General features: G+C 52.6%; 4 protein-coding genes across 5 annotated transcripts; 2 read left to right on the forward strand and 2 right to left on the reverse strand.

The window, feature by feature from the left end:
• Positions 1 to 2713: 2713 nt before the first annotated feature.
• MARCHF9 (membrane associated ring-CH-type finger 9) lies at positions 2714 to 6739 on the forward strand. Its single transcript, XM_028110875.2, has 4 exons — positions 2714 to 3070; positions 4128 to 4283; positions 4950 to 5142; positions 5406 to 6739. The coding sequence occupies exons 1-4, from the start codon at positions 2714 to 2716 to the stop codon at positions 5738 to 5740; spliced, it is 1041 nt and encodes a 346-aa protein (XP_027966676.1). The 3' UTR covers positions 5741 to 6739.
• A 2419-nt stretch (positions 6740 to 9158) lies between these two features.
• CYP27B1 (cytochrome P450 family 27 subfamily B member 1) lies at positions 9159 to 13722 on the reverse strand. Its single transcript, XM_028110956.2, has 9 exons — positions 13513 to 13722; positions 12686 to 12876; positions 11968 to 12170; positions 11688 to 11888; positions 11429 to 11601; positions 11049 to 11221; positions 10775 to 10853; positions 10293 to 10490; positions 9159 to 9971 (listed from the first exon to the last, which is right to left on the reverse strand). Exons 1-9 carry the CDS (start codon positions 13705 to 13707, stop codon positions 9858 to 9860), a joined length of 1527 nt encoding a protein of 508 aa, XP_027966757.1. The 5' UTR covers positions 13708 to 13722; the 3' UTR covers positions 9159 to 9857.
• Positions 13723 to 14869: 1147 nt separating this feature from the next.
• Positions 14870 to 18241, reverse strand: METTL1 (methyltransferase 1, tRNA methylguanosine). Of its 2 annotated transcripts, none has more exons than XM_028110944.2 (6): positions 17996 to 18241; positions 17111 to 17274; positions 15976 to 16160; positions 15772 to 15885; positions 15515 to 15616; positions 14870 to 15351 (listed from the first exon to the last, which is right to left on the reverse strand). In XM_028110944.2, the coding sequence occupies exons 1-6, from the start codon at positions 18106 to 18108 to the stop codon at positions 15196 to 15198; spliced, it is 834 nt and encodes a 277-aa protein (XP_027966745.1). In that variant the 5' UTR covers positions 18109 to 18241; the 3' UTR covers positions 14870 to 15195. The 2 variants fall into 2 exon arrangements, with proteins under 2 accessions (XP_027966745.1, XP_027966746.1); XM_028110945.2 differs by lacking the exon at positions 17996 to 18241 and adding an exon at positions 17849 to 17976.
• A 337-nt stretch (positions 18242 to 18578) lies between these two features.
• Positions 18579 to 25815, forward strand: EEF1AKMT3 (EEF1A lysine methyltransferase 3). The gene is made up of 3 exons (XM_028110946.1): positions 18579 to 18896; positions 19020 to 19131; positions 23905 to 25815. Exons 1-3 carry the CDS (start codon positions 18720 to 18722, stop codon positions 24294 to 24296), a joined length of 681 nt encoding a protein of 226 aa, XP_027966747.1. The 5' UTR covers positions 18579 to 18719; the 3' UTR covers positions 24297 to 25815.
• Positions 25816 to 25921: the final 106 nt, after the last annotated feature.

Raw genomic sequence — 25921 nt, forward strand, 5'->3', positions numbered from 1 at the left:
GAGGGCAAAACTAGGATTAAAGGCTTGATGGAGGGTAGATTAATGCAGTAATCCGACAGGAAGAGTCTCAAGGTAATGCCCTCCCCTCTTCTAAATTCCACCCCTTCCTGGTAGTGTTAAAATAATGCTTTCTGGCAGAGAAGTTATCAATGAGCAAGAGACAGGAATACTTAAACTTTAAGGTTCTTTCCAACACTTAGATGCTATGATATATGTGTGTCTGTATATGTGTATATAAGTGTGTATATTTTACACATTATATATAGATGGATAGATACAAGAGTGAGCATGTGCAGGGAAGTTACCTCCACCACCACCTCGGACCATGGCATTGCATGAGAGTGATTTGTGCTCTTCTACAAATCCTGTGACTCCTTGTTTGGGGTCATTCTGCTTCCCTCTTTTCCCCAGTGCAAGCTTTCTTAGCCCTTGCTCCTGGCCAGAACACAGACTTTTCAAAATAGCCTCTGCTCACAGACACTTAGGTAGACAACAGACAGGTTTCTCTGACTTTCTTTGTCTTTTTTTTTTACTTTCCTTGTCTTACTGGTTACTGGCTCCAACTTCTTTTTTTAATCTCCTAACCCTTTAGGGGAATGGGACTAAGGAGGGAAGGGATCAGTATCTCATTTGCGAGAAATTGTCTAAAATCTGAAACCATTTTATAACTCTATTTGCCACTCCTTCCACTTTTTTAAAAAAAGATTTTATTTATTTGAGAGAGAGAGAGAGAGAGAACAAGCGGGGAGGGGCAGAGGGAGAAGCAGACTCCCTGCAGAGCAGGGAGCCTGTCACAGGACTCTATCCCGGGACCCTGGGATCATGACCTGAACTGAAGGCAGATGCTTAACCAACTGTGCTACCCAGGCGCCACCCGCCACTCCTTCCACCTTAACTTCTATTCTCCTTAACCATCTAGTGGAGGATGTAAGAGCTCAAGCTTGAGGTGACTATAAACCGCACTCCAGGGCAAAATGGAATACAGGTAGGTACAGGTTCCCCCTCTTGCATTCTGATAGTTGTAGCTCTGGGCCCTTGCTGGCAAGGGCACCTGGGACACTGGAAAGAAAAACCTCAAGGTCTAAACTGGCTAAGGGACTTCTGAGGTGAATGTTTTATTGGCTCTCTTGCTGGGACTGGTTGTTTTATAAACCTTCCAGGGGGCAAAGTGAGTTTGTCAAACTTCTTTCCTACACCAGCAGGGTCCACTTCGGCTTAACCTTCCACAGCTTACTGTCTTTAGAATAAAAGTCATCCTCTATGTCGCCTTGGGTTCCAGCCCCCTTTGTGATTCATTCATCCATCCATCCAAAACATTTGAATACTTTATAAAAGCATTACTTTCCTTAATCTCTTTTCTTGAGGAGACTTCATTTGGCAGTCTGTCCCTGGGTTCCATACCCTCCCTTCTCCTATTAATTACTCTTTTACTAATTAATTTTTTTCCAGTGTGTTTGACCCAGAGGGCTCCTCTGGCATCCCTTTTTCCTCAGCGTTGGAGACGGAGGACATAAGTATAAGGCAGAAATAATGTGATGAGGGGGAAGAGCTGGTTCTTAGGGTCAAGGCCTCCGTAAAAGCAAAACCAAAGAGCTGCGTGTGTGTAGGTGTGTGTGTGGTATTCACTTCAATGTGGTGTGGTGGGGCAGGAGAGTACGAGGAAAGACACTCTCATCCCTTTAGCACTCTTGTCTCCCTTGCTCACTCACCTCCCTCACATTACAATTGCACACTTTTTCATACAATCCGATTGCTTCCCTCACACACTCATCTCTTTTCCACTGTCCCACACCGTGCACACTTTTCGGTCTTTTGTGTAAAAGTGTTTATTGCTTGAGTCCATCTCTTGCTCACCTTCCTCACACCTCAGACCCTTGCATAGCTCTTTGCACACTCCCGTCTTGCACAAGCTTCTCCCTCCCTGGTGCACCTGTGTCTTTGACCACTCACCTTCCATCCTCACCTTCCATCCTCACCTGCTCACCACTCCTCCCCCAGACCCCCATTAACACACCTACTCTCCTACCCATGTGTGTACACCCCCCTCCCTTGGCCACTCCCCTCCCTCCCCCCTCCCCCGGGCTCGCACACCCGCCCCCGCCTCTGGGGACACCTGCTCGTGCGGGGCAGGGCGGGGATGCGCAGCCGCGGCCACTTCTACTCTCCGGCTCCCCGCCCCGCCCCTCCCTCCATCCCTCACCGGCTCCCCGGCTCCCGCCCTGCCCGCCCCGCCCGCCCGCCGCTCCGGGGGGGTCTCCGCCGCCGCCGCCGCCGGAAGGAGCCGCCATTTGCCACCGCCGAACGCACGGGCCGAGCCGAGCGGGAGCCGGGAACCTGAGCGGGACTGGGGCCAGCAGGACGGCGATGGGGGGCGGCCCCGCCGCAGGAGGACTGGGGCGCGTAACCCCGGGGGCCCGGCCCGCTCCAGACCCGGACCCGTGGGGCGCGGCACCTTGAGGTCCCCCTCCCCGCCCCCTGCCCCGGCCATGGCTGCCCGCCCCGCCGCCCCCGGGCCACCAGCCCTCTCGGCCCCGCAAGCCCCGGAACCCCGGCTGTGGCAGCAGTAAAAGGCGCTCTCAGGCCCCGAAGACCCCAGCCGGGCTCGGCTCTCCAGCGCGCGCCGCCTTCCCGGCCTTGTCCTCTCCCTTCCCCCCCGCCGCCCAAGAGCCCCCCTTGCACGCCGCCTCCCGCCCCCCCCCCCGGCGCCCGGACGATGCTCAAGTCTCGGCTCCGCATGTTTCTGAACGAGCTGAAGCTGCTGGTGCTGACGGGCGGGGGGCGGCCCCGGGCCGAGCCGCAGCCCCGGGGGGGCGGGGGAGGCGGCTGCGGCTGGGCGCCCTTCGCCGGCTGCTCGACCCGGGACGGCGACGGCGACGAAGAGGAGTACTACGGGTCGGAGCCGCGGGCCCGGGGCCTGGCCGGCGACAAGGAGCCGCGGGCCGGACCCCCGCCGCCTCCCGCGCCGCCGCCGCCGCCCCCGGGCGCGCTGGACGCCCTGTCGCTCAGCAGCAGCCTGGACAGCGGGCTCCGAACCCCCCAGTGCCGAATCTGCTTCCAGGGCCCGGAGCAGGTCAGGCCTGGGCACCGGGCGGGGCGGGGAGGGGTGGGGTGGGGGCGCGCGCACCTGGGGCGCCCTGGCCGACCACGGACAGGGGGCGGGGCCTGAGGAGGCAGGGCGGGACCCAGGACCCAGAGCGGGTACCGGGTGCGTCTGGGGGGGTTCGTTGGAGAGTCCGGGAGCGCACGTTTGGGATGGAGGGGGTCAGGGGTTTCCAGGGAAAGGGTGGGGCTTTCTCTTGGGAGGGCTCCAAATCCCTCTCACCCACTAACGGGGACAGCCTTTCTACCCCACTTCTCTCATCCCGGGGTCTCTGTAGGCTGAGGGGCCTATTCACTCGTAGGTGGGCAGAGTGCTTCTGTTCCCCCTTTGAAGGGAGGGGCCCTGCTGGCGCCCTTGCCTCACTCAATATTTCTCTCCATGGGGCACTTTTCTTCACTTCCCATTCCGTAACTTTCCATCTCATTCCAAAGAGTACTCTTTGTTTAAATGTTATGGACAAAGTTGTCCCGGGACAGTGCTGGGGGTGGGAGGTGGGTGTACCTATGTAATGAGGAATTATTCCTTGATTAAAGGGGGACACCCTGCGTTCCCACACCCAGGATCTCTCCCCTCTTTTTGATACTTGGAAACTGAGGACAATAACCCATCCCAGTCTGCACCACACGTGTGAAATACTTTACAGCGATGGGAAGGAGGAGGAAGGCATGGCTCCGAAGCTCTGACCCTCCCGACCCTCCAGATCCTAAGGGGTAGCTTTCCATTTGGAAAGCCTTAAAGAGCACCCTCCCCAAATTTTAGGAAAGGAGGAGACCCAGTCATTCCCCCCACCCCCATTTCTTTTTATCCTTCATTTATTTGGTCAGGGAAGTTTACCTTGAGCTCTTTTTTCTTTTTTTGCTGTGGCTTTAGCCTCTTGCCCTATTTTGGGTGAAAGACTTGAGGTGTTTTTTGTTGTTGTTTTAACGTTGGAGAATGACTGACCTGGAGAGGTTTCCCTCTCTTGGGGTGGAGAGGAGTGGGGTCGGGTGGTGACAGCTGACGGGGACCCTCCTCACTCTTCCTCCAGGGGGAGCTCCTGAGCCCCTGCCGCTGCGACGGCTCAGTGCGCTGCACACACCAGCCCTGCCTCATCCGCTGGATCAGTGAGAGGGGCTCCTGGAGCTGTGAGCTCTGCTACTTCAAGTACCAGGTCCTGGCAATCAGCACCAAGAACCCGCTGCAGGTGAGGTGCAAGGAGAGAACTTCCAGACGGGGGCAAGGGCCTTTCAGCAGTCAGAATCAGGGAATCTCCAGGGAGCCTATTTATCTGTTTCATCTTTCCTCAAAGTTACCCCTACCCTGTAAATCCTCCCTTCATTTATTCACATTTATTGGGTCCCACCTGTATTCCAGGCACTGTTCTAGGCACTGAGACAGCAAAAAAAAAAAAAAAACAGCAGCAGAAGATGATGATGATAGCAAACATGGTGTGTTTTCTATGTGTTACACTCTTGGTGTATAGTAACTCATTTAATTTTCATAATAATCCTATTAGTTATGTGCCATTATTATCTCCATTTTAAAGATGAGGACACTGATGCTCAAAGAGATATAAAAACTTTCCCAAAGTTACACAGCAAGTAAGTGATGGAGTTAGGATTTGGAATTCAAACCTAGATGGTCTGGTCAGAGCACTTGCCTGATCCTGCCTTCCTAAAATAAGACAAATGGTCTCAAACAATGTGAAAAGTGCTTCATACTATGTTTGATCAGGGCACAGAAGAGACAGATTGCTAATACTGCCTGAAGGGTTTCAGGAAGGCTCTCGAGCATCTTCGTCTTCAGGGCCACTCATCACCTCGCCCTCCTTCTCTTTCCGTGACTTTTTGGAGCCCTTTCTCCCACACAGTGGCAGGCCATCTCCCTGACGGTCATCGAGAAGGTCCAGATCGCAGCCATAGTTCTGGGCTCACTCTTCCTCGTCGCCAGTATCTCCTGGCTCATCTGGTCCTCACTCAGCCCTTCAGCCAAGTGGCAACGGCAGGATCTGCTCTTTCAGATCTGCTACGGCATGTATGGCTTCATGGATGTCGTCTGCATAGGTGAGGGCACCTCTCTCCCCCTTACCTGCTCAGTGTCTTCCTCCAGCTCACACACTTAACTTTCCCTGCCCATTCCCTCAGCTCCACAGCCACATTTTCTACAATTGGGAGCCTTTAAGGCTATCTTGGTGCCTCTCCCTTCCCTGCTTCTTCAGGCCTTTTACAGACCCCATCTCCTCACTCTGGAGAAATACTTGCTTAAGTACCTCTGGGCCTAGGTCTGGGCAGCAGGTGACCTTGGATTTCTTTTCCCTTTTGCTCAGGCCTCATCGTCCATGAAGGCTCCTCTGTCTACCGCATCTTCAAGCGCTGGCAGGCAGTGAACCAGCAGTGGAAGGTCCTGAATTATGACAAGACCAAGGACATAGGAGGAGATGCAGGGGGAGGGACAGCAGGGAAGCTGGGCCCCAGGACCTCACGGACGGGCCCCCCCTCTGGGGCCACCAGCCGCCCCCCGGCTGCCCAGCGCATGCGGACGCTCTTGCCTCAGCGCTGTGGTTATACAATCCTGCACCTCCTTGGACAGCTGCGGCCACCAGATGCCCGTTCCAGTTCCCATTCTGGCCGAGAGGTTGTCATGAGGGTCACCACGGTCTGAAACTGAACTCCAGGAGCAGGGATCTTGAGTCGATGCATCGGCCAGAGATAACCTGTCATGGCTGCTGGAGGTACCACCTGGACAAGGTGTTTGGGGCACACTGCCCCCACCACTGAGGATCTCTGTGGGCAGCCTCAAGCTGGAGACATTGTCTGGCCTCTACTACCCACTGGGTAGAGACACCTGGATGACATTCCAGCCCCCACTGATAGCTCCTCACACTCATCCTGGGGCAGCCAGTGGGCAGGTGGGGAGAGCACCTTTTCTTCTCTAGAGAACCGTCCTTACCTCAGCTCCTAGGGCCTCCAGCCCCCCAGCTCCACCATGGTGACTTGGTGAAGGGGGACCAATGCCAGAAGAAAGGGGTTGTGGACCCCCCATTCCCCACCCCATGGCCACAGGGCAGCTGGCAATAAGACTAGTATACATTGACCTCCCGTTCCCTGCATGAGGGCGGGGGGACCTCCCCCTGCTCCACCCCCCATTGCATGGGGGGAGGGCATAAAGAATCATTTATATGCACGTGGAGACTCCTTTCTCATCTGGGGCTTTTCTGGAGGGTTGGGAGGTGTGGGGAGGTTTCTCTGCAGAGGTTGCAAATCCCAAATGCAGCGGTGGGTTCTGAGTTGGAGGTGTGACTCCCACTTGCTGGCGAATAATTCACAGTGGCTGCTAGGTGGCAGTGCTCAGAGGTATCTAAGGGGTTGACCTGCCACCTGCAAGTTGTATGATTTAGAAGAAAAAAAAAATCTCTCCGCCGTGGTTTTCCTGTCTACCTCATAGGGTTGGAATGAGGATAAATGAGGGACAGGTTGAATGCCATTGCAAAGAAAATTAGTGATGGTGTGAAAAGATTTCTAGACTAGTTGATGGTCCATTTATTTCAAATAGTAGCTGGTTAACAAATTCCAGAATGTGTTTTTTCATCTGGAGTTGCACAGAGCCTTGGAAATTTGTGTTGAGTATCATAATAGAAATGGAAATATGAGGGGAAATAGATATTGCAAATGTGAAGGATGGTGGTTATTTGCAAAAATGAGAGCTCCTCCAACCCCCTAAACACTGGGGGCTGGGGAAGGATGGAGCTATCCTTCTTGCTCTGGGGATTTTGTGGGTTCTATTAGTCCTTCCCAGGTAATGTGCTCACCCAGGGAAGTGGTGTGAAATGAATCTGGACTCATTTGGAGTGAGACAGACAGAATGTCCCAATGTTATGAATCTCCAACCCCGGCTTAAGCTGCTCCTATGGTAGTTCAGGGTTACAGGTCTGACCTGTGCCCCAGCTAGTGGTATTAACTGGGAAGTATTGTGCCTGGAGGCAGCAGTTTAGAGGGCTGTTGTTTATAGAGAAAGGGTTTGGGAAGGACTGGTTAAAATGTGGGTTAACCTGAGGCCTGCTCCCTTTCTCCTGAGGCCTTGGGGCTGTGTATTATATGAATGATGGTGTCTTTTAAGTGAACTATTCATCAGCAATTAAAATAATTACTTCATACATTGTTAAGTCAGATCCAGACGCCTTTCCTATTATTGGTCCTTTTCTCAGGAAGGTTCTGTTCTGCCTCCTCCCTGGGAATGTTTTGGGGGAAATGCTTCTCTACTAAAGGTCACAAATACTTGCCCTGGAAATGGTCTTCCTTTGTCCTTTTCTGAAAGGGGGAGTCTTGGCTGCTGTCCATGGTGCTGGCACTCAGACTTGCCTGGGAATGTTCTCACTGAAGCTAGACTCAGGTTTGAGTCCCTGGAAGTATTGAGGTGTATCACTTCTAACCTCTGAGGAGATCAAAAAGAGGGGACAGAGGCCAGGTGCTCCATTTTTTTCCAGTGGGATATCGTTTCCCTAGAGAGACAACCCTCCATATTCTCCACCTGGGAAGACAGAAGGGCCAGACTTTCCTGATTTGCTATTCACAAAATAGCTGGTGGGGGCCAGAAGGGAGACAGCAAATCAGAGTGACTACTAGTACCTATCCTGGCAAATATGACCGGTGGGTATACCACAGGTGGGGTTTCTTGTGCCAAGCCCGGACTGTCCCTCATGATAGCCCTCCATGGAAGCTTAGACATACCAAAGAACATACACACACAAACACACCCTCTCTGATTCCACTCTGGGTCCTGAAATTGGGCCAGACGAGACAGTATGTTTCCCTCCCTTTCAGTACCATTGGAGGTCTTGTTTGGTATAGGGGTTGGGACCAGCAATCAGTATGGTCCCTTCTCCTTCCCTTTTTCCAACTTAAAGAGATTCTTGTCACAAAAGGGTGATGGGAACTGCCACCCTCCATAAGTAGATCAGTTGTATTTGCCCAGCGAGGAATGTGGGTGTACAGAATTCTCATCACTGATTCCAGGGGAAAGAGTGTGAGAGGAAGCTGGGCTTTATTCTCCTTCACAGTTCGGATCTGCTAAAAATCAGGTCAGTTAGGTTCAGGTTAAGCTTAGTGATGGGGGGGGTTGGACACAGAATACGATAGAGGAGTTGAGAGGTGGGGCAGTAAGGGCACACAAACCTTGGTCTCTGCACAAGGCCTCGGGTGTACTGTGCCCCTCTGTACGTCTTACAAAGATAGATGCCCTCGGAAGGCCCAGCGGCAGACAGCCTCTGTGGTCAGGGAGCCCTGCCTAGGGCAGGGGGCCAGGCTTGTGGAGGAGGAGGAGGCAGGGGGGCAAGTCCTGACACGGGGAGGGTAATCCAGGCTAGGGAGGGGCTGCGGGGAGTGCGCTGAGAGATTGATTTGTATGGAAGATGAGTTAATCCGTATACATCACAAGGGGAGAACTGTGCCCAGACTCTGGGGGGGGGGGGCAGAGAATGCTGACTCAGGGAAACAGGCTCCTTCTGCCCTCCCCACTTCTGCCTCAGTGCCCCAGGGCTTCCGGCCACCCCCACACTCGGCTTTCATTCTGTCTGTCTGACTTCACTTCTGTGCATGTATCCCTGTCTTTCTCTGAAGGAAATTACCTTGGAGCAACTTTTCCAGAGAGGGCAGATATCCCTTGGTCCTGGCAGTCCAGGTTCCAAAAGCACTTCCACCAAAGAGTCTGTTGCCTCTGGCCATCTCTGCAAATCCCTATAGCTCCCCAACCCATTTTTAAAGGCTAACTCTTGGTGTTACTTTTCACCACCACCCCCTTAATCTCCTACAGGGAGCCAGACTCTGGCTCTTCCCAGTACAGACAGAACAGTGTTGGGTTTGTGATGCAAACCACTCTCCCAGGCGGCTAGACCTCCCATTGTTATGGAGGTCACTCCCAGGATGGAGAAATCAAAGTAGGGGATTTGGTGAGGGTCTTGCCTCCAGGACTTGTAGAAGAAAAGTAAGTCAAAAACCAAGGATGGAACATTTCATTCTTTTATTTCAAAACTATGAATATTAAAAAATTCCAGTATATAAAAGGAAGGCTTAAGCAGGTATAGGCCAAAAGATGTCTGCCCAGGGACTAAATGGTGGGACAAGCGAACCCCTAATAGTGACCAGAGAGTCAAGGAGAGTTTTAAAACATCATAAAACAGGTGAGGGCAGACTCACCTTGCCAGGGTCAAGATGAGGAAGAAGAAGGGTAGACACAGGCTGGTAAGCTGCTTATCTCTTCTGCCACATGGTCCAGATTCAATTTGAGAACCTGTATGGCATCACCCAATTACGGGATATAAAGACTGAATAAGGTCTCATTCTTCCTCTCAAAGAGCTCACATGCAAGAAGGAAAGACCAACCAGGTGCAGACCAAATGCATAATTACTGAGCTCACGTGGTGATAAGTGCTTACCCAGCAGTTCCTGAACACTGTGGAAGCCCCAAAAGGGCAGTGGTTGAATCCTTCCTCAGGCCACCCAACATTATTAAGATCTAAGCTGGCCCTTGAAGGATGCATATGATAAGACCAGGAGAAAAGCTGAGTAGGCAGAGGGACTATGGTTTTCACAGGGCCTGATGGGTCAGGCCCAGGCATATTTCACACCTTGGTCAGGGCTGCCTCAAGCAGTTTGCTAGTGTCCTTCTAACCAGTCTGGTCAAATAGACAGGTCTCAGGGGAAATACAATATCTCTTGGTCTTGTGCCTAATAAATCCCTATAATGAGAGAAAGGGTGATGATGATAGCCTCCTTCCATGGGCCTATCTGTCCACAAACTGTAGGTTGATGCTCCTCTCGGGTACCAGGACAGTCCGGGTCATGGGTCGGATTGGGGCAGCACCTGGCTCAGGCTTCACCTCAAAGTGGGTCAAGATCTGGAAAGGGAGGAAGAAAGCTATCACTTTGGGAGGGGTCTACAATGGTGGGTTTGATTGGTAAAGGGTATTATTAGTGTTAGGTCGATATTGAAATGACACCTGTGGTCAGTAGGGAATTTCTTAAGGGATTATGGCGGGGGAGTGGGGGGGGAATAGTCCAGATACCCTTGCTCACTCTGTAGACTTAAAACAGGATTGCTGTATTTCAGAGGATTAGGTTTACCAAGCCATATATTTTGCGATGCTTGTCAGAAGAGCTCACGGCTTTAGAGGGTTAGGGTCTCTCATGTCTGGGGAAGGTATGTCAAGATCACTAACCTGAGCCAAAGCCATGTGCAGCTCAAGCTCTGCCAGGCGTCTCCCCATGCAGCTGCGCTTGCCAAAGCCAAAGGGAAGAGATGCAAATGGGTGGGGGGCTGGACTTTCCCCCAGCCATCGAGCTGGACGAAAAGAATTTGGCTCTGGGAACTGGGCAGGGTCCCTTGAAGTGGCATAATGACACAGTGTGACCAGCGTCTGATGGGGAAAGAACATAAACTTGTCAGTTTGGGCCCACGAATGCAGGGAGGGTCATGGAAAAGAGGATATATGGATTGGAGCAAAGGCGGGCTCTGGTTGGTGAGGGGTAAGTTTTCTGGGGCTACTTTTGGAATGATTTCTCCACTGCCCCCGTTACATCCCAGAGAGAGGCATTCAGGCCAAAGGGAAGGTGAAGGGCTTATATGGAGTGTTTGACAACAGGATGGGGCCCAAGATTGTGAGGGATGGCTTAACAAAAGGGGCCCATAGGCTCTACTCACGTTTTTGGGGATAACATAGTCACCCACACGAACATCTTTGTCTGGGACACGGGAATTTCCAGGTACCACAGGGTACAGTCTGGATTGCAGAACAAGAGGGAAACAGCAAGGTGAGGCTGGGGGCTGTCTGTCCCCAAGCCTCCTACGTCCAAACCCATTCTTGGCCAGGAGTAGGTACCATTTTCCTCTGCTCGCTCTCCCTGCTCCCATTTACCATCTCCTTCCCCAGCCCTTCCCAACATTTTCTTTAGCTTCTCCTCTTCCGTCCCCTCACCTTAGCACTTCCTTGACCACTGCCTTCAGCAGGGGCAGCTGGGATAGAACAGTAGCTGAGGGGTGGGCACTGGAGCCAGGGCCCAGGGCAGCTGTGATCTCAGAGTGGAGTGCTTTCTGGACTTCGGGGTGCCGAGAGAGTTCATACAGAGCCCAGGAGAGTGTGTTGGATACCTGAGAGGACAGTTGAGAGCCTCAGAGGTGTTGAGAGTGGACACCCAGTAAAGGGGGGCAGAATATGAGGCAGTCTGGAGCTCAGGAGGTGTTAAGCCAAGCTGGCCGAAAGGGTCATAGTGGATCCCCTGCAGCAGCAAAGTGGCCCCTGAAACTGGAGAGGCTAAGCTCTGGAAGTGGGGCTCCCAACATGGAGAAGAACCTCACTGTGTCCACTCCAGCCAGTAGCAGCTCGGTCACATTGCCCAGGATGGACGGAGCAGGCAACTCTTCCCGGAACAGGAAGTAGGTCAGGTGTGCCCCAGATCCCATGTCCTCCTCAGGCTTTCCCTTGCTCCTCAAAGCTACCTCAGCCTCTCGCCTCTCCACGTGCTGCTGGGCTGTGTAGGGGAGAAGGTACAGGGGTGCCTCACCATCCCTGAACAGCTTTATGTTCCCCTATCCCCACTTCATTTCCTTGCCTTACCAAAGGCAAACATCTGGTCCCAGTCTCGGCAGAGGCGGCCCCAGGGTCCGGGCACGAGGCGGTGAAGCCAGCCAGGCATCGCCATGGTCAACAGCGTGGACACAAACACCGATCCCACCGCGCGGATGAAGGTCTCTGTGTCTGGGGGCACTTCGGCCTCCAGGCAGCCCAGGCGGGAACCCAGGAGCACCGCAGCTATGCCTGGGCGGGAGGGGGCGCTGTCAGGGCACTGGGAGACCAGGCAGGGGCCTCCCACGTTTGCCCCCGTCTTGGGACTCACCTTCTAGTCCAAACTTGTAAAACTCTCCTGCCACGTCCCGAACCAGGGTTGGCGGCCCAGCCCCACGTCCCCGTTGGTGCCGCAGTCGCCGCACAAGGTCGTGGACCACGTCGTCCAGGGTCCCGGCATAGCGGGCGGCCGCTTGAGGCGGGAGGAGCAGCGGTGCCAGGAGGCTGCGGAGCCTCTGCCATTCTTCTCCTTCCCTGCGGGCGTGCAGAGAGGGGGCGCGTCAGGGCGGATGAGGGTGTGTGGAGGCGGCCCGACGGGGCTGGCGGCGGCGAAGATGGAGCGCGTTCGGCTGGGGTGGCCAGGAAAAGGATTGCGGCTGCTCCCTTGGGGTACAAAAACCTGCTCCTGCCTGCTCCGACTTCCCGTCCCCCTTCCTCGTTGCTCATTTCCTGGCCCCGGGGCGGGGGAGGGGGGCTGGGTTCCTGGGTAACTTGAGTCACGGAATCTCACATTCCATCTAGGTCCTGGTACCTTCGCCCCTTCCGCGGATTTCCAGGATTCCGGACTCCAAAGACAGGGAGATGGGTGGGGGACAGGCGCGGTTCTACCTGAGCCTGAACGAAACAGGCTGGGGTGGGAAGCCCAATTTATCAGACGGTCGGGGGAAAAGGCCAACCTCCCTCCACACCCCGAGACAGACTGTTTCCAGACCAGCCACAGGAAAGGGACGCAGCTGGGCGTTTGGGCTTTGGGGCCAGAGAGGACTCACGCCGTGAGCAGCCCGCAAGCCCGCTGGCGGCGGCGACGGTGCTCTGCCCAGGGTGAGAAGCTGCAGCGCTCCGGCCGGGGCCCCTCTTGTCGCAAGAGCTGCTCGACGAGTGTTGGGGCCGCCAGGTACACAGTGCGCACCCTCCCGAAGCTGGCCAACCACACAGGCCCGAAGCGCGAAACGCCCTGCACCTGGGAGAATGGGTACAGTGGACACTGGAGTCCCCGGGCCGGGGACTTCCAGCTTGGTCCGTCAAGGGTGTTGGCTGGGCTTTGCAAGAGGGAGCTTGTTTCTTCAGTGGCTCCCAGCTAGTATATAGCCCTGATGCTGCAAACCCTTCCTCCTTTTCTTTCCCCCACTTCCCATCCCTAGGAAGTCTGAGTGATGGGCAAAGCGGAGGAACTGCACAAAGCAGACATTCAGGACCTCTCTTAGGTCACCTGGGCTGAGCCGAGGCGAAGAAATCCCTGAAGTCTCCTCTCGTGGACTATCTCAGAACGAACCCCCAGTTAACTGAAGAGGAGCGCCTGTAGCTTTAAGTCAGATGCGAGGGGAAGGTACTATGCGTTTCTGCCTCCCGCGCACTTGTTCTGGACCTACCTGGCCCCGACTTCCGCACAGCGAGAAGGCGCTTTTTGAGGGTACTCTTCTGCTGGGTGTGGGGATGGACTCCCGCGCAGCTCGAACCACCGCCCGCAGTCCCAACGTTTCTAATTCATGGGCCTCTGTTCTCACTGGCCCGCCTCCTACTTTCTGCACTAGTCTGTCCTTTCTGTTGTTAAAGGCAGTTTCCCCAGCATTCCATTCCCAGGAACGTCCCCTTCTACCTGCAGATCGTGTAGCCGTGACAGACCCCCCTTGCAGAAAAGTTCAGCAAGGAAGACTGGCGTGGAGGGGCCTGGGATGTCCGCCAAGCTCCGGGGCGTGGGGTCGGAGCCTCTGGAGCCCAGTGAGGCACCTAGCTTGGGAGCACAGTGGACACGATGGAACACCCTGGAGGCGAGCTTGAGGGTCTGGGTCATGGTCTGGGTCAGGGAACCGGCGAAGGAGAGCACTTCCTCCAGGCATCATGCTTGCTGCCTGAACCCCTATTTAACCTTTGGGTGAGATGGTGGCGACGCCCCCTCTTCAAGCTCCTCAGCCAATCCCCTCTCCTGAGTGGTCCAGCTGGGGATTAGCACAGTAGGCGGGGCTGGGGTTCCCTGGCAGTTCTCTTGGGTCTCATGTTGCAGTGATCCTCTTGGGAAGGGAGGTCTGCCTTGGTTTCCCCCTTCTGGGCTGGTGCCCTAGTTCAGCTGCCTAAAGATCTCTTCCTGGGAAAGGCTCTTTGGTGAGGTTTAGGGTACAGAGGTACAGAGTCAGTCCCTAGTATTCCCACTTCCTCAGGGAGCCAGGCCCTCTTGGGACCATCCTCAGGAATTCCCCATCCTCAGCTCCTTCGGGAAGGGAAGAGGCACAGCTGTAGCTTTCTCCATATTCTTGGCTTATGGGGCTGCACCTTTGCCGTAGGTGAGAACTTTCTGGCACTACCACATCTTCCCCACCTCCTGTACCTGACACTGGGCAGATGGTAGGTGAGTTAATGGGTTAAAATGGCTCCAGGAGCCTTCATCTTTGTTCCTTGGGAAGAAGGGGGTGGTCTTTTAGGTCAACAAACCCTGTCCTTCCAGCCATGGGAACCTAGGGCTTCAGAAGCAGAAACAAAGGAACCTTATGCAAATTAGAAAAGTTCAGAGATTTCTCTGCGCTCTTGGATGGTGCAAGGGCTATGTGAGTGCTCCGACTCTCCAGCTGACTCAGTCCTCTTTGGGGGGGCGGATTTCTAGTCAGCAGCCCATTTTTGCTTTTAGCCTCAGAATCTTGCACAGTTTAGTTCTCTGCTCCTCACTCCCCCACCTTGCCCCCACTGGGCTCTGTGCCAGTCAGTTAGCTTTGAAGTTCTGGAATCGAAGGTCAACATGAAAAAGGAGAGGGTCTCCACCACCCCGTCCCAACACTCTCCAGAGACAGCAACAATAAAGACAGCAGATTCCTCAGGTCAAGTCTCAGGCAGGGAGAGGATGGGGGATGGGAGAAGGCATGTGATACATGCTCTACCCTTTCCTGAGAAAGAGCAGCACGGGCATGTGCACACGTATACACGTTATCCCCAGGACTGCCAAGTAAACACAAGTGGACAGGCAATTTGAGTCTAGCAAGCAGTTTAGATGGAGAGTGGAGAATTGCATTCCTCACTCCAGCTGAGGAGATCCCAGAAGGAGAAGGAAGTGCTAAGGAAGAGCAAGACCCCACACCCTTCCAAACATCCCTTCTGGTCCAAGATCTTTTGACCTTCCCAGTTAGCTTCTTTTGCTTTCTGTTGGTGGTAGACAGGCAAGATGAGAGGTCAGTTGTGAATCCCAGCCTTCTGGCCTGGGCAGTTCCCCAACTTCTTTGAAAGACTGTCGCCTCTTGGCCCCAGCAGTCTCGGCTAGGAAGGTCCTGGGGTCAAGCTAAGGCAAGGAAGGCCGTCAGTGGCCCAGGGGGATGGGATTGGGGGTCACTGCCTGGAGGGTGGGATCCTGTATTCTTCGGAAGATGGCTGGGAAATTCTTGCCTCCGTTGCGTAAGACTTTCTTGCCTTCCTCGGTTGAGGTGCCCAGATGTCCCACAATGGGGTCTTCACTCTGAGAAAAGGAAGGGTCCAATAAGTCCTTGCCCACCTTTCAGATGGCCCCTGGCCCTGAGACTCCCATCCCATCCTCCTGGCAATGAGCTGGGTTCAGAGAACACAGAACCACTCTGGAAAAGGCCTGCGTCTTCACCACTCCCCTCAGGCCCCCTACTTACCAGTTCCTCCAGGGGCACACGCTCAAACAGGGGGTGCCTTTCAAAATGGGTGCACATCCAGTCATGTAGCTCCAGCACATCAGTTATGGTGTATACCAGCCCCTGCAGAGGCAAAATCACCTGAGACGGGGGGCCGCATGCATTTGAGCAGGGAAATGATGGGAGTGGTGGTGTGAGTCCTAAATGCACCCCCACTGAATTCTTAGTGGAAGGTCTCCGAATGGGCCACTCACCCCTCCCTCCCACTCCCGACTCACCCCGACTCTAAGCACGTAGGCATATTCTGCCAGCAGCGTGGGACTGATGATTCGCCACTTGTGCTTCGTCCGCTTGAAATGTGGGTCAGGGAAGAGGAAGAACATCTTTGTCAGCTGTGAGACAGACATGCATCGACAAGGTTGAGAGCCTGGCTTCAGTGCCCCACGTGCCTACCAGCCTAACCCACCGGGGCCCCTCCCCACCTGGCCCTTGCGGAAGAAGTTAGGAAGGTGTTTCATGGCATTGCTACGGAGACAGGCGATGTTCTGGAAGCCACCTCCAGGAGCTGCTCGAAGGGCCCGAATCCGGTCTTGTACATAGTCTGAGACTTTCACCCGGATCTCCAGACCCAGAATCAGTGTGTCTGGGAACAACGGTGACAGTTCCACTGGACACAGAAACAGGAATGGAATCGTCAACCTCATACTTGCAGGAAGTGCAAAGGGGTCAAGAAAGGAAAGGAAGTATCACTCTGCAATTCCCAAAATCAGGAATGGCAAGTGTGGACGGAGAGATACCTAGATGGCTGGTTCTATGCTGGAGAAGGGGGTTAAGCTTAGGGTTAGGCTTAGATCCAAAGACTGTCACCTGGACTGGAAGTGGGAGGGCCTGTGGATACACGTATATTTCTAAGTGATTCCGAGTTTTCAGTGTTTTCACACACCGTCTCAGTTAATCCTCCTTACGCTCTGTGGTAAATTGAGAAGATGAGGGTACTGAGGTCAGAAATGGCCAAGGTCACAGAGCTAAGAGGAGGCAGAACTGGAACTTGAACCGAGCTTTTCTGCCCCCAAGTACCATGTTTTTCCTCTCTCTGTCATGCTGTTACCTCTACGGGAAAATCTAAAAATAGAGAAGTGGCCTGGCATGCAGGGCTGGGACAATATAGACAATACAAGAGGAACGTGAAAACATGAGAGTAGAGCAGAAACAATGAGTTTTGGTGAGGGAGGGGGGAGGAGAGGGAGAGTGGTGGAATCCCTCAGAAAGACAGTTCAGGATCACTGGCTACAGTGACTAATCTCTGACGCTTGTGCTGACCAGCTCACTGACCCGGTACCTTGCAGGTGAAATGCCTCAAGTAGGGACTGAGGCCAGGGGTGGGGCCAGACAAGACAACCCAAGTTCTAAGAGGAATTTGAGACAACAGCCTCCCTTCTCCAGGACAAAGGCCACAGACCCAGAGTACAGAGAAAGTGGAGGCTCTCCACACTGATGTCACAGCACTGGTGTCTGGTCCGAAGGGGAAAGGCCAACAATGGCCCCCAGCAAACCTGCTGAGGTAGCAGAACCTAGGCATTGCCTCTCTGTGCCCTAGAGGAAAGGCCAGAGTGTTACCTAACAGGCCACCATAGCCACAGCCTATGTCTGCAAACTCCACTTGGGCCTGAGCTCTCTTTTCTTTCTTATCCTTTGGGTCATCGTGGCTCTTATTTTGAGTCAGTGGAGCGAAGAACTCTGGGTATAGCTCAGACCAGTCCATCTCTTCAGGCTTCACAGGGCTATTGGAGAGAAGACATGAGGGACATGAGAAGGTTGGTCAAGCCATTGCTGAAGTGGTACTACGTGTGAGTGGGCGGATGGGTAAGGGTGGGAGGTAAATGGGAAGAGCGATTCTCAAAAATTCTGTAACAGTGGGCCCTGTGGTCTCTAGGAAACACAGTGGAAACCACCCTTAACCCCCAGTGTGAATCACAGGCCCATCATGAGGCTCATATTGCTGACCTGCCCATCTCCACTTCTAGGAGTCGATGTGACTCTGGTCAGGCAGCTCTCCTTTCTGGGTCACAAGTTCCTTTCCCCCAGAGATTGGCTGCCTAAGGCACTGGGACCTTACACTGTTTATGTGCTCTGTGGAAGAGGATGGACTAAGGCGTGGGCAGGATTTGTGTGTATGTTTGTCTTTTTATTAGATCCGATCAACGAAACCGAAAGGTGGAAACGACATTCTGCCCGCAACACTCCAGTCTAAGTTACTCTCTTCCCAGACTTGCACCCCTACCGAGACTTCGGGCAGAACGCCACGCCCCCTCCCAACCCTCCAACTCCGCCCTCCCCTAAATCTCCCCGACCCACCTCTAAAGCTGACGTCACCCTGCCGAGCCTCCCTGGTCGGTCTGAGACCCTGCAGACGGTCCAGAACAACAGCCCTTTCGGACTGGAATATTCCGCCCTCCTCTTGCCTCCCCCTGCTCCCTTCCCCCCGCTGCCCTGCTCACTCACTAGCGCAGCGTGTGGTCAGCCATGGGGTTGGAGTGAGCACGTTGCCGATAGTAGCGCTTCTGGGGCTGCGGGGCCTCGGCTCCTGCCGCGTCCCCAGTCTCAGCTCCCGCCATGATCCCCCAGTCCCGGGTTTCTCTACTGAACCACGTGGAGACCAGGGCCCGAGGCGCACGATAATGACGCAATCAGGCGCGTTGAGAGCAGACCCCGCCTCTTAAAGACCCAGGAGTGTACTCCGCGGACCTGGTCAGGGAGGGTGGGCGGCTGCCGGAGCGGTAGGGGGCTTTCGCGGCGCGGGTCTCCAGCTGGCCTGGCAAGGCCAACCCGGCACCCTACCTCTTTCGTTAGCCCGCTTCTGCTTGGTCTGGGATACTATCCTAGTTGCAGATACCTCTGCACCCCGCAGGTGAGAGGAGTCCAGGACCCCGCTTCCTACAGAAAAATCCTCACTCCTCTCCCGTCTCCCCCGGTCTCAGACCTGTCGGCCCTGTCTCCCCCGCGTGGTCCGACGTGACGCCGTCGGGTGTGCGCTGGGGACCGGAGCGGGAGGGGCAGCTCCTCATCCCACCTCCAGGAAGTCAAACTGAAGGGAGGAGGGCAAACTCGGAGAGGCGGGGCTCGGTGCCACGCAGAAGCCGGGACGACCCGCGGCCCCCCACCCCGACCGGGTCCTAGATCCGGGATACCAGCGCTGGCCGCGGGGTCCGCGCGCGCTCTCAGCCAGATGGCGGACCCCTGCCCAGATCGTGAATCAGAGCCCGAATCCGTGTTCCCGCGGGAAGTCGGGCTCTTCGCGGACTCTTACTCGGAGAGGAGCCGGTTCTGTTTCTGTGGGCACGTGCTGAGCATCACACAGAACTTCGGGTCCCGCCTTGGGGTGGCGGCGCGCGTGTGGGACGCGGTGAGGAGTGGGCGGCTCTGGGCGAGAGTCCCCGGGAGGTCCGGACCCCGGACTCTCCCTCTTCCATATGGAAACATCCCCGCGACAGTCTTTTTCTCTCTCTTCCCTCTTTTTCCTCCGTAGGCTCTGAGCCTGTGCAACTATTTTGAAAGTCAAAATGTGGATTTCCGAGGCAAGAAAGTGATCGAACTAGGCGCAGGGACGGGCATCGTGGGGATCTTGGCCGCGCTGCAGGGTGCGTGATCTTTGTGGCGGGAATGGGCGGGGGGGCTGGGTGGTGGAGAAATTGTCACTCCCTGGATTCTTGGGAGAGGGGAGTGATTTGCGACCAGACCAGTCTCTTTTTAACAAACTGTGTGCGTGTGTGTGCCCCTTTCTGTGTGCCAGAGAAAACACCCAGAGTGGTTGATTTGGGGGCAGGAAATAAAAACCGGGCAGGCCTTAGTAGGAGTTTTTTCTACCCTTTTGGTCTTTGTGATTTCATGAATAATGCTGCCACTTAAAACCACCTTTGCTTTCGACATGGTATTTTGTCAAAATTCATCTTTGGGGGCATTCTGTAGGGGGAGCAATCTGCATGTATTAAACCTGAGGAGTGCTTTATAACTTTATTATGAATAGATATTAGATTTTTAAGGTTTTGACTACTTGAGAGAAATAAAGATGAATTCTCGAGGGTTAGGGTGTTTTTTGTGGGGCAAGTGGGGTAGGAATTAGGCATCGCAGACTTGGGAAAGGAAAAAGTAAGGAAAATTTTGCTTCACTTTTGTCAAGGATCCAAAATTACAAAGGAAACAGTTCCTCAATTTATGATCTAATGGGCAGGCACAACCTCACATCCAAAACATTCATTTAAAACACTTATGATGTCATCTCCCTAGTAATGCCAATGTCTTTGTTCTTGGGAACACAACTAGGTCACATTCAGGGAAGTCTTCCCAGAGGCAGGCATTCATTCTTGTATTCATTCAGTCAATATCTATTTGGAGTCTTCTATCATGCCAGGTACTGGGATACAACAGTGAGTGAGACACCTCTCCTGTTTCCGAGGAGCTTATGGTCTCGTGGGGAAGGTGGGGGAATTATGCCATGTATGCACAGAGCAAGTGGACATGCTCTGGCTATGTCTTCCTTGACTCCCTGGGACTTCAGAGAGAAGCACTGTCAGATGAGAAGGTGAACAGTGCAAACACAGCAGGCTCACAAAGAACCAAGGGAGTGTTAAAAGCAATTTTCCATGAAGGAAGAGTGGAGAAGAGGTGTGCGGTTATGCTAAAATGGGAGAAAAGTGTGTAATATGGATGGGAGCACCTACTTCCTTTTGCTCAAAGACTGGCTTCCCCTCCTTTGCCGCCTTTCCAGCTGCCAAGTAAGAAATCTGGCTGTCATCTTGTCCCTTGCCTTCTCCCGCTCACATCCCGGCAGTCAGTCAGATCTGTGGGTCATAGGTCCTTAATATTTCCCCAATTGTCTGCTCCTCTTCCTACCATCTCCAGTTCAGGCCACTGTTGTTTCTTCCTTGGGTTTTCACAAGTGTCTTCAAGCTTTCCCATGGGAAGGTGAGCATGCTGGAACTAGATCTTGTGTTCTTCCTGCACACAGGCTGTTTCTCCTTCAGGCTTCCCCATCTCAGTGAATCAAACCATCATCCACCCAGTGGGAAACCTAGATATCACCTTTGACATGCCCCCTTTTCTCACCCCCATAGCCATTACTCAAGTCCTACTGATTTTATCTTCTAAAAATCTCTCGAATGTCACGTTTCTCCATCGACACTGATGGCTCCCCAGTCCATGCCACCACGGTCGCTTGCCTGCACTGCTCATTTAGGCCAACTTGTCTTTCTGCTTTACTCTTTGCCCCCACCTAGACCTCTGCCCACTCTACCCAGCAGAGTGATCTTTTCAAGATGCAGCTGTAATTACCTCTCACTCCCATCTTTCAATGACTTCTTGTTCTTTCAAGACCAAAACAATACCTTTAGCATGGCCTCCAAGGTCCTGCCTCCCTCTCTGGCTTCTTTCTGTGCCTCTCCCTCCCTTGTGCTCCTTGTGCTGTCTGTTACCCATCTCTCAGGGCCTCAAGTCTGTCTTGATGTTCCCATCCGTGGAGTCTTCATACAGACTGTACTCTATGCCTGGAATCCTTGGACCGCCTGGTTAATTCATATGCATCCTTTAGTGCTCAGCTCAAACATCACTTCCAAGGGAAGGCCTCTTTGATATTCCCACCTCCAGGTTAGTTTAGGCCCTCCTAGTATATATACAACCGTGCTGACCGGTTTCTTTTTGATTTTGTCGTTACTAACCTTAGGCAAGTCCTTAACTGCTGCCCAGCTAGTCTATTACACTTCCCTTGTCCACGTATTCTGCTCTCCCAAACATCTGTTTCTTACCTTCTTGCCCTTCAAACCTCTACGTGCCTCCTCCTGTCTTCACCCTCAACTGATGACTTTGTTGCCCATCTCTTCTGATTGCTTTTCTTTTCTTATAGAACATGTTCACATGTTCCTATCACAATGTCTACTCACCTAACTGCCCATGTCTATTTTAAGTGTTGCCTTCTCTCCTGTTACCATGGGTAAACACTCTGTGCCCCTAGCTAAGGTCAAGCCCTCCATTTGTCACAAGACCCTGAACCTTCTCATCTACTCAAAGACATTGTTGCAGCAAACCTCCTCCCCATCCCCAGTCCCTCCTGCGTTATCAGTTTTGCCTTTTCTCTGGAACATTCTGAATAGACACACATACCCCTATATACATCTATAAATACGCTCTATTTTCTCTTAGGAAAAACTGTTGTCCTACACATTCTTTTAGTTACCACCCCATTTCTCTGTTCTGCATTACAACAAAACTCAAAAGAGTTAATCCTCTTTGTCTGTAGTACCTGTCTTACTCTTCTTCCCTCAGTCCATTCCACATTCCTGCCCCCAGTCGCAGCAGTCAAGGTGGTGAGCTTCATTTCCAACTCCATGTTGGTAAGTACAGGAGTCGGTGATGAGCCCACTTGACTTGACTTTGCAGCATTTGACTCTCCCTCCTCCTTGACATGCTTCCTTTCATTTCCAGGGTACCACACTTCTGCTTTCTGCCCACCTCACTGGCACTCTTTTCCAGTCTCCTTTGTTGGTTCCTTTTCCTCTTGACAACTAGAAGTTTGAGTGCCCCAGAGCTCAGGAGTAGTCCTTTGACTCCTTCCCTTTTCTGTCTACACTCCCCAGCAATCCCATCACCTCATGGCTTTAAATGCCCTTTCTGTGCTCATGACCCTATAACTCCCATTTCCATCTCCAGATTTGTTTGTGGAACGTCCTACCTACCCGATATCTTCATGTGATTGTCTGATGGGCATCTCACACTTAGACAGAAACTCATGATCTTCCTGCCCAGTCCTGCTCCTCCTACAGCCTTCTCCGCTGAGTAAATAGCAATTCGGTCTTCTAGTTAGTCGGGTCAAACATCCTCCCTCTCTAGTATTGTGTGTCCAGTCTCTCAGCAAATCCTGTTGACTGTACCTTCAGAATCATTCAGGATCTGAGCACTTCTTAGATGTGGCTAATGCCTTGGTTCAAATGAGCATCACGTCTCACCTGGGTCACTCTAGCTGCCTCCTAACTGGTCTCTTTGCTTTTGACCTTGCCCCTCTGCTGTCCTTTCTCATCACAGCAGTCAGAGTGATCCTTTTATTCATTTGTTTATTTCAAAGATTTTTATTTGTTGGTTTATTTATTTTAGAGAGCAGGGGGAGGGGCAGAGGGAGAGGGAGAGAGAGCCTCTCCAGCAGACTCTGCTCCAGCCACTGGTCTTCCTGCTCTTTCTCAGACCTGCTGACACTCTCCTGCCTCAAGGTCTTTGCACTTGTTAGTCCCTTATTTGGTACATTTAGCCTGAGAGGTCCACATGGTTTGCTCCATCATTTCCTTCAGGTCTTTGCCCAAACATAATCTGTTGAGTGAGGCTTTTCCTAACGACTCAATTTAAAATTACATTCCCTGCCCCATCCCTGAAGTGAAATTCTTACCCCCTTCTCTGCTTAATGCTTCACCATAGTATCTGATGTACAGTGTATTTTCTTTGATTTGTTTGTTGCCCGTTTTTTGCCACTAGACTGTAATCCCTATGAGGGGAGGGATTCTTATCTGAGTGGTTCACTACTATATTCTTAGCACCTGGCATAGAGACACATAATAAATATTAATGAATGAATGAATTCTTAATACTTCCTGTGTCTGTAACAGTCGTCATGATCATGATTAGTTTTACAGTACCTAGTGTGTCTCTACCTCTCTAATAAAACTAAAGGAAGGCTGAGGTTTTATCTTGCTCACCACTGTGCTGCCAGAACTTAGTAGGGGCTCAGTACATATATTTCTTGCATGAATGCAGCTTTCTGAGGTGCTAATCTGATTATCTTCACTCTCTGCTTCTACCTATAAAACATACCACCCTCAGGATCAAGCCTGAGTCTCTTCAGCATGTCATCATTATCTTCAGGTCTTGATTCTTTTCTCCTTCCTTCCACATCCCCTAAGGTTCATCCTTCCTTGAATATGCATTGCTCTCGCCCCCAGGCCTTTGTACATTTTGTTCTCTGCTTGGAAAGCTCCACCTAACTAACTCCTACTTGTCCTTTAAGGCTCGCTGAGGCCACGTCTTCTGGGAAGCTTTCCAGACCCATGAAGTTGGGTTTGGGTAAGTAGGGGCTGGATACATACATAGTCTGTCTCCAGCTTAGTCCTGCCCAGGCTTCTGCTGACACCTGACAGTTGTGTGTTGGGCAGAGAGGTTGAAGATTAGCTCCGAGACAACGTTGATGTTGTAAAATGTAGAGTAACGAGCATGGCAGGGGGCGAGACGGACGTTAGGGTACTAAAAGCCGAAGTGCACACTCCGGGCTGTCAAAACACCGTCCTCTAGGCCCTGTGGTCTCTGGACCTTCTGGGTAGGAGCCGAGACGCCTTGGTTGGTCGGTCTGACTTGCATTTCTCCTCCTTCCTCTCTCTCAGGGGGGGATGTTACCATCACTGACCTGCCCCTGGCCCTAGAGCAGATCCAGGGCAACGTCCAGGCCAATGTGCCAGCTGGAGGCCAGGCCCAGGTCCGCGCCTTGTCCTGGGGGATTGACCAGCATGTCTTCCCTGGAGACTATGACCTGGTGCTGGGGGCTGATATCGTGTACTTGGAGCCCACCTTCCCACTGCTGCTGGGCACTCTCCAACACCTGTGCGGGCCCCATGGCACCATCTATCTGGCCTCCAAGATGAGAGAGGAGCACGGGACAGAGAGCTTCTTTCAGCACCTCCTGCCCCAGCATTTCCAACTGGAGCTGGCCCAGCGGGATGAGGATGAGAATGTCAACATCTATAGGGCCAGGCACAGGGAACCAAGACCTGCTTGACATTACCCTTCTGCTCCTCTGAACCCCTTGTCCTAAGAAAGGAACTGCTGTATCTCCAAAGCCATAAACACGAGAAAGAAAAGTATGGGTTTCCCTTGCCTCTCTCTTTCCTCCTTCCCTCTTTGTTGCCCCAGGTACTCTTGGGCTGATGCTGAGAGGTGCCTGCTTGCTAGGAATCTTAGAGCCCTAATAGCACTGGGTTAGAGCACAAAGGAAGTTCCCAGTTCCTGTTCTCAGAGGACAAAACGAGGAAGGTGTCCAGGATTTTTAGGGGTGGGGGAGGCAAATGGGAAGTGAGATCAGTGGCTGCAGAGAGACCGTCCCTGAACCCTTCCAGTCCTGCTGTTTTTTTTATACAGAATGGCCTTTTTTTTCCCCTGCCAGATTCGAATGGAATTTTTTTTTAAAGGGAAAGAAGATCATCTCTGCATCCAATGAACTCATGCTTTTGCTGGGGGCCTAGGAAGGAAGAAACCTCAGACTGCACACTTCTTGCTTCTGGAGACAGAGTCTGGTGGGACCATGGCTCTAACTGGGCCAAGTCCTGCCTGCCCTGATGCTGGGGATAGGCAGCAGAGCTGTCCTTTGGACTACAGCTTCTTCTGCCTTTTTGGAGCTGGAACCGTGATCACTAAGTACTGGGTTCTTCTCACCTTTGAGTTTTCCTTAGGTTTCCAAGCCCTGTCCTTCCTTGCTAACGTGTTTTGTCTTCACCTCTTTTCTCTTCCCACTGCGCTACCTCTGCTTGGGGCTCTCTTTTACTCCTTGGGCCACATATCACCTCCTCTGGACTCCTGGCCTCCATTCTCTCCCTTTCAAGCCACTTATCAAACTCTTTTTGATCTTCCCAAATCAGCTCTGATGAGCTTCTGATGCTTACAGCAAGAGTAAGCTCCTTGGCTTGGTTCTCAGTCTATCCTGTGTGATCCCAAATTACCCTTCTATTTCATTTTCAACTGGTTTCCTACATGTATTGCAACCTCTGGACAAATTCCAAATGTCTACTCTTTGTTCCCTATTTCCACACCCAAATCCTTGTTTTCTTCATTCTTTTTGGTGATTCCCTGCCTGGAAGGGCTATTTCTACCTGTCAAAATCTTTATTACTTTTTGCCTCTTTCCTGAAAAAAGCTTTTATGGAGCCTGCTGTTTGGTTGTGATTTCTTTCTCCCTGGAGACCCTTTCACTGTTTGTTCATCTTATGGGACTTACCTTGTCTTGCGTGGTCACTTGTCTGTTCCCTATTTTCTCACCATTAGATTACCTTGGAGGGTAGGGCTGTGGTTTACTCTTCTCTAATTCCCTGAAGCCTATCACAGTTCCTGGCATACAGTAGATGTTCAGTAAATACTTGGCCCACTCAACAAATATTTACAGGGTTTGTTGAAAGGACTCCACCCCTACTTCCCCAGGTGCCCTTGGCCAATTTTCTGACCCCCCCCCCCCACCTCACAAGTTTGTCATGAGTCCTAAATGGATGACTATGAAAGATGAACGGAAATAAAGAAACATAAAATGTTGCCACATGTCTCGAATTGTTATTTTGCGACAACTATGTCTCATGGTTTCTGTTATTTTACCTACGGCGGGGGTTGGGGGGGGTAATTCCCTTGTGAAATACAGTCT

The sequence above is a fragment of the Eumetopias jubatus genome, unplaced genomic scaffold, assembly GCF_037043125.1.
Source record: "Eumetopias jubatus isolate StellerSeaLion01/CBP00866 unplaced genomic scaffold, mEumJub1_p1.0 scaffold_8, whole genome shotgun sequence".
Taxonomy (NCBI): Eukaryota; Metazoa; Chordata; class Mammalia; order Carnivora; family Otariidae; genus Eumetopias; species Eumetopias jubatus.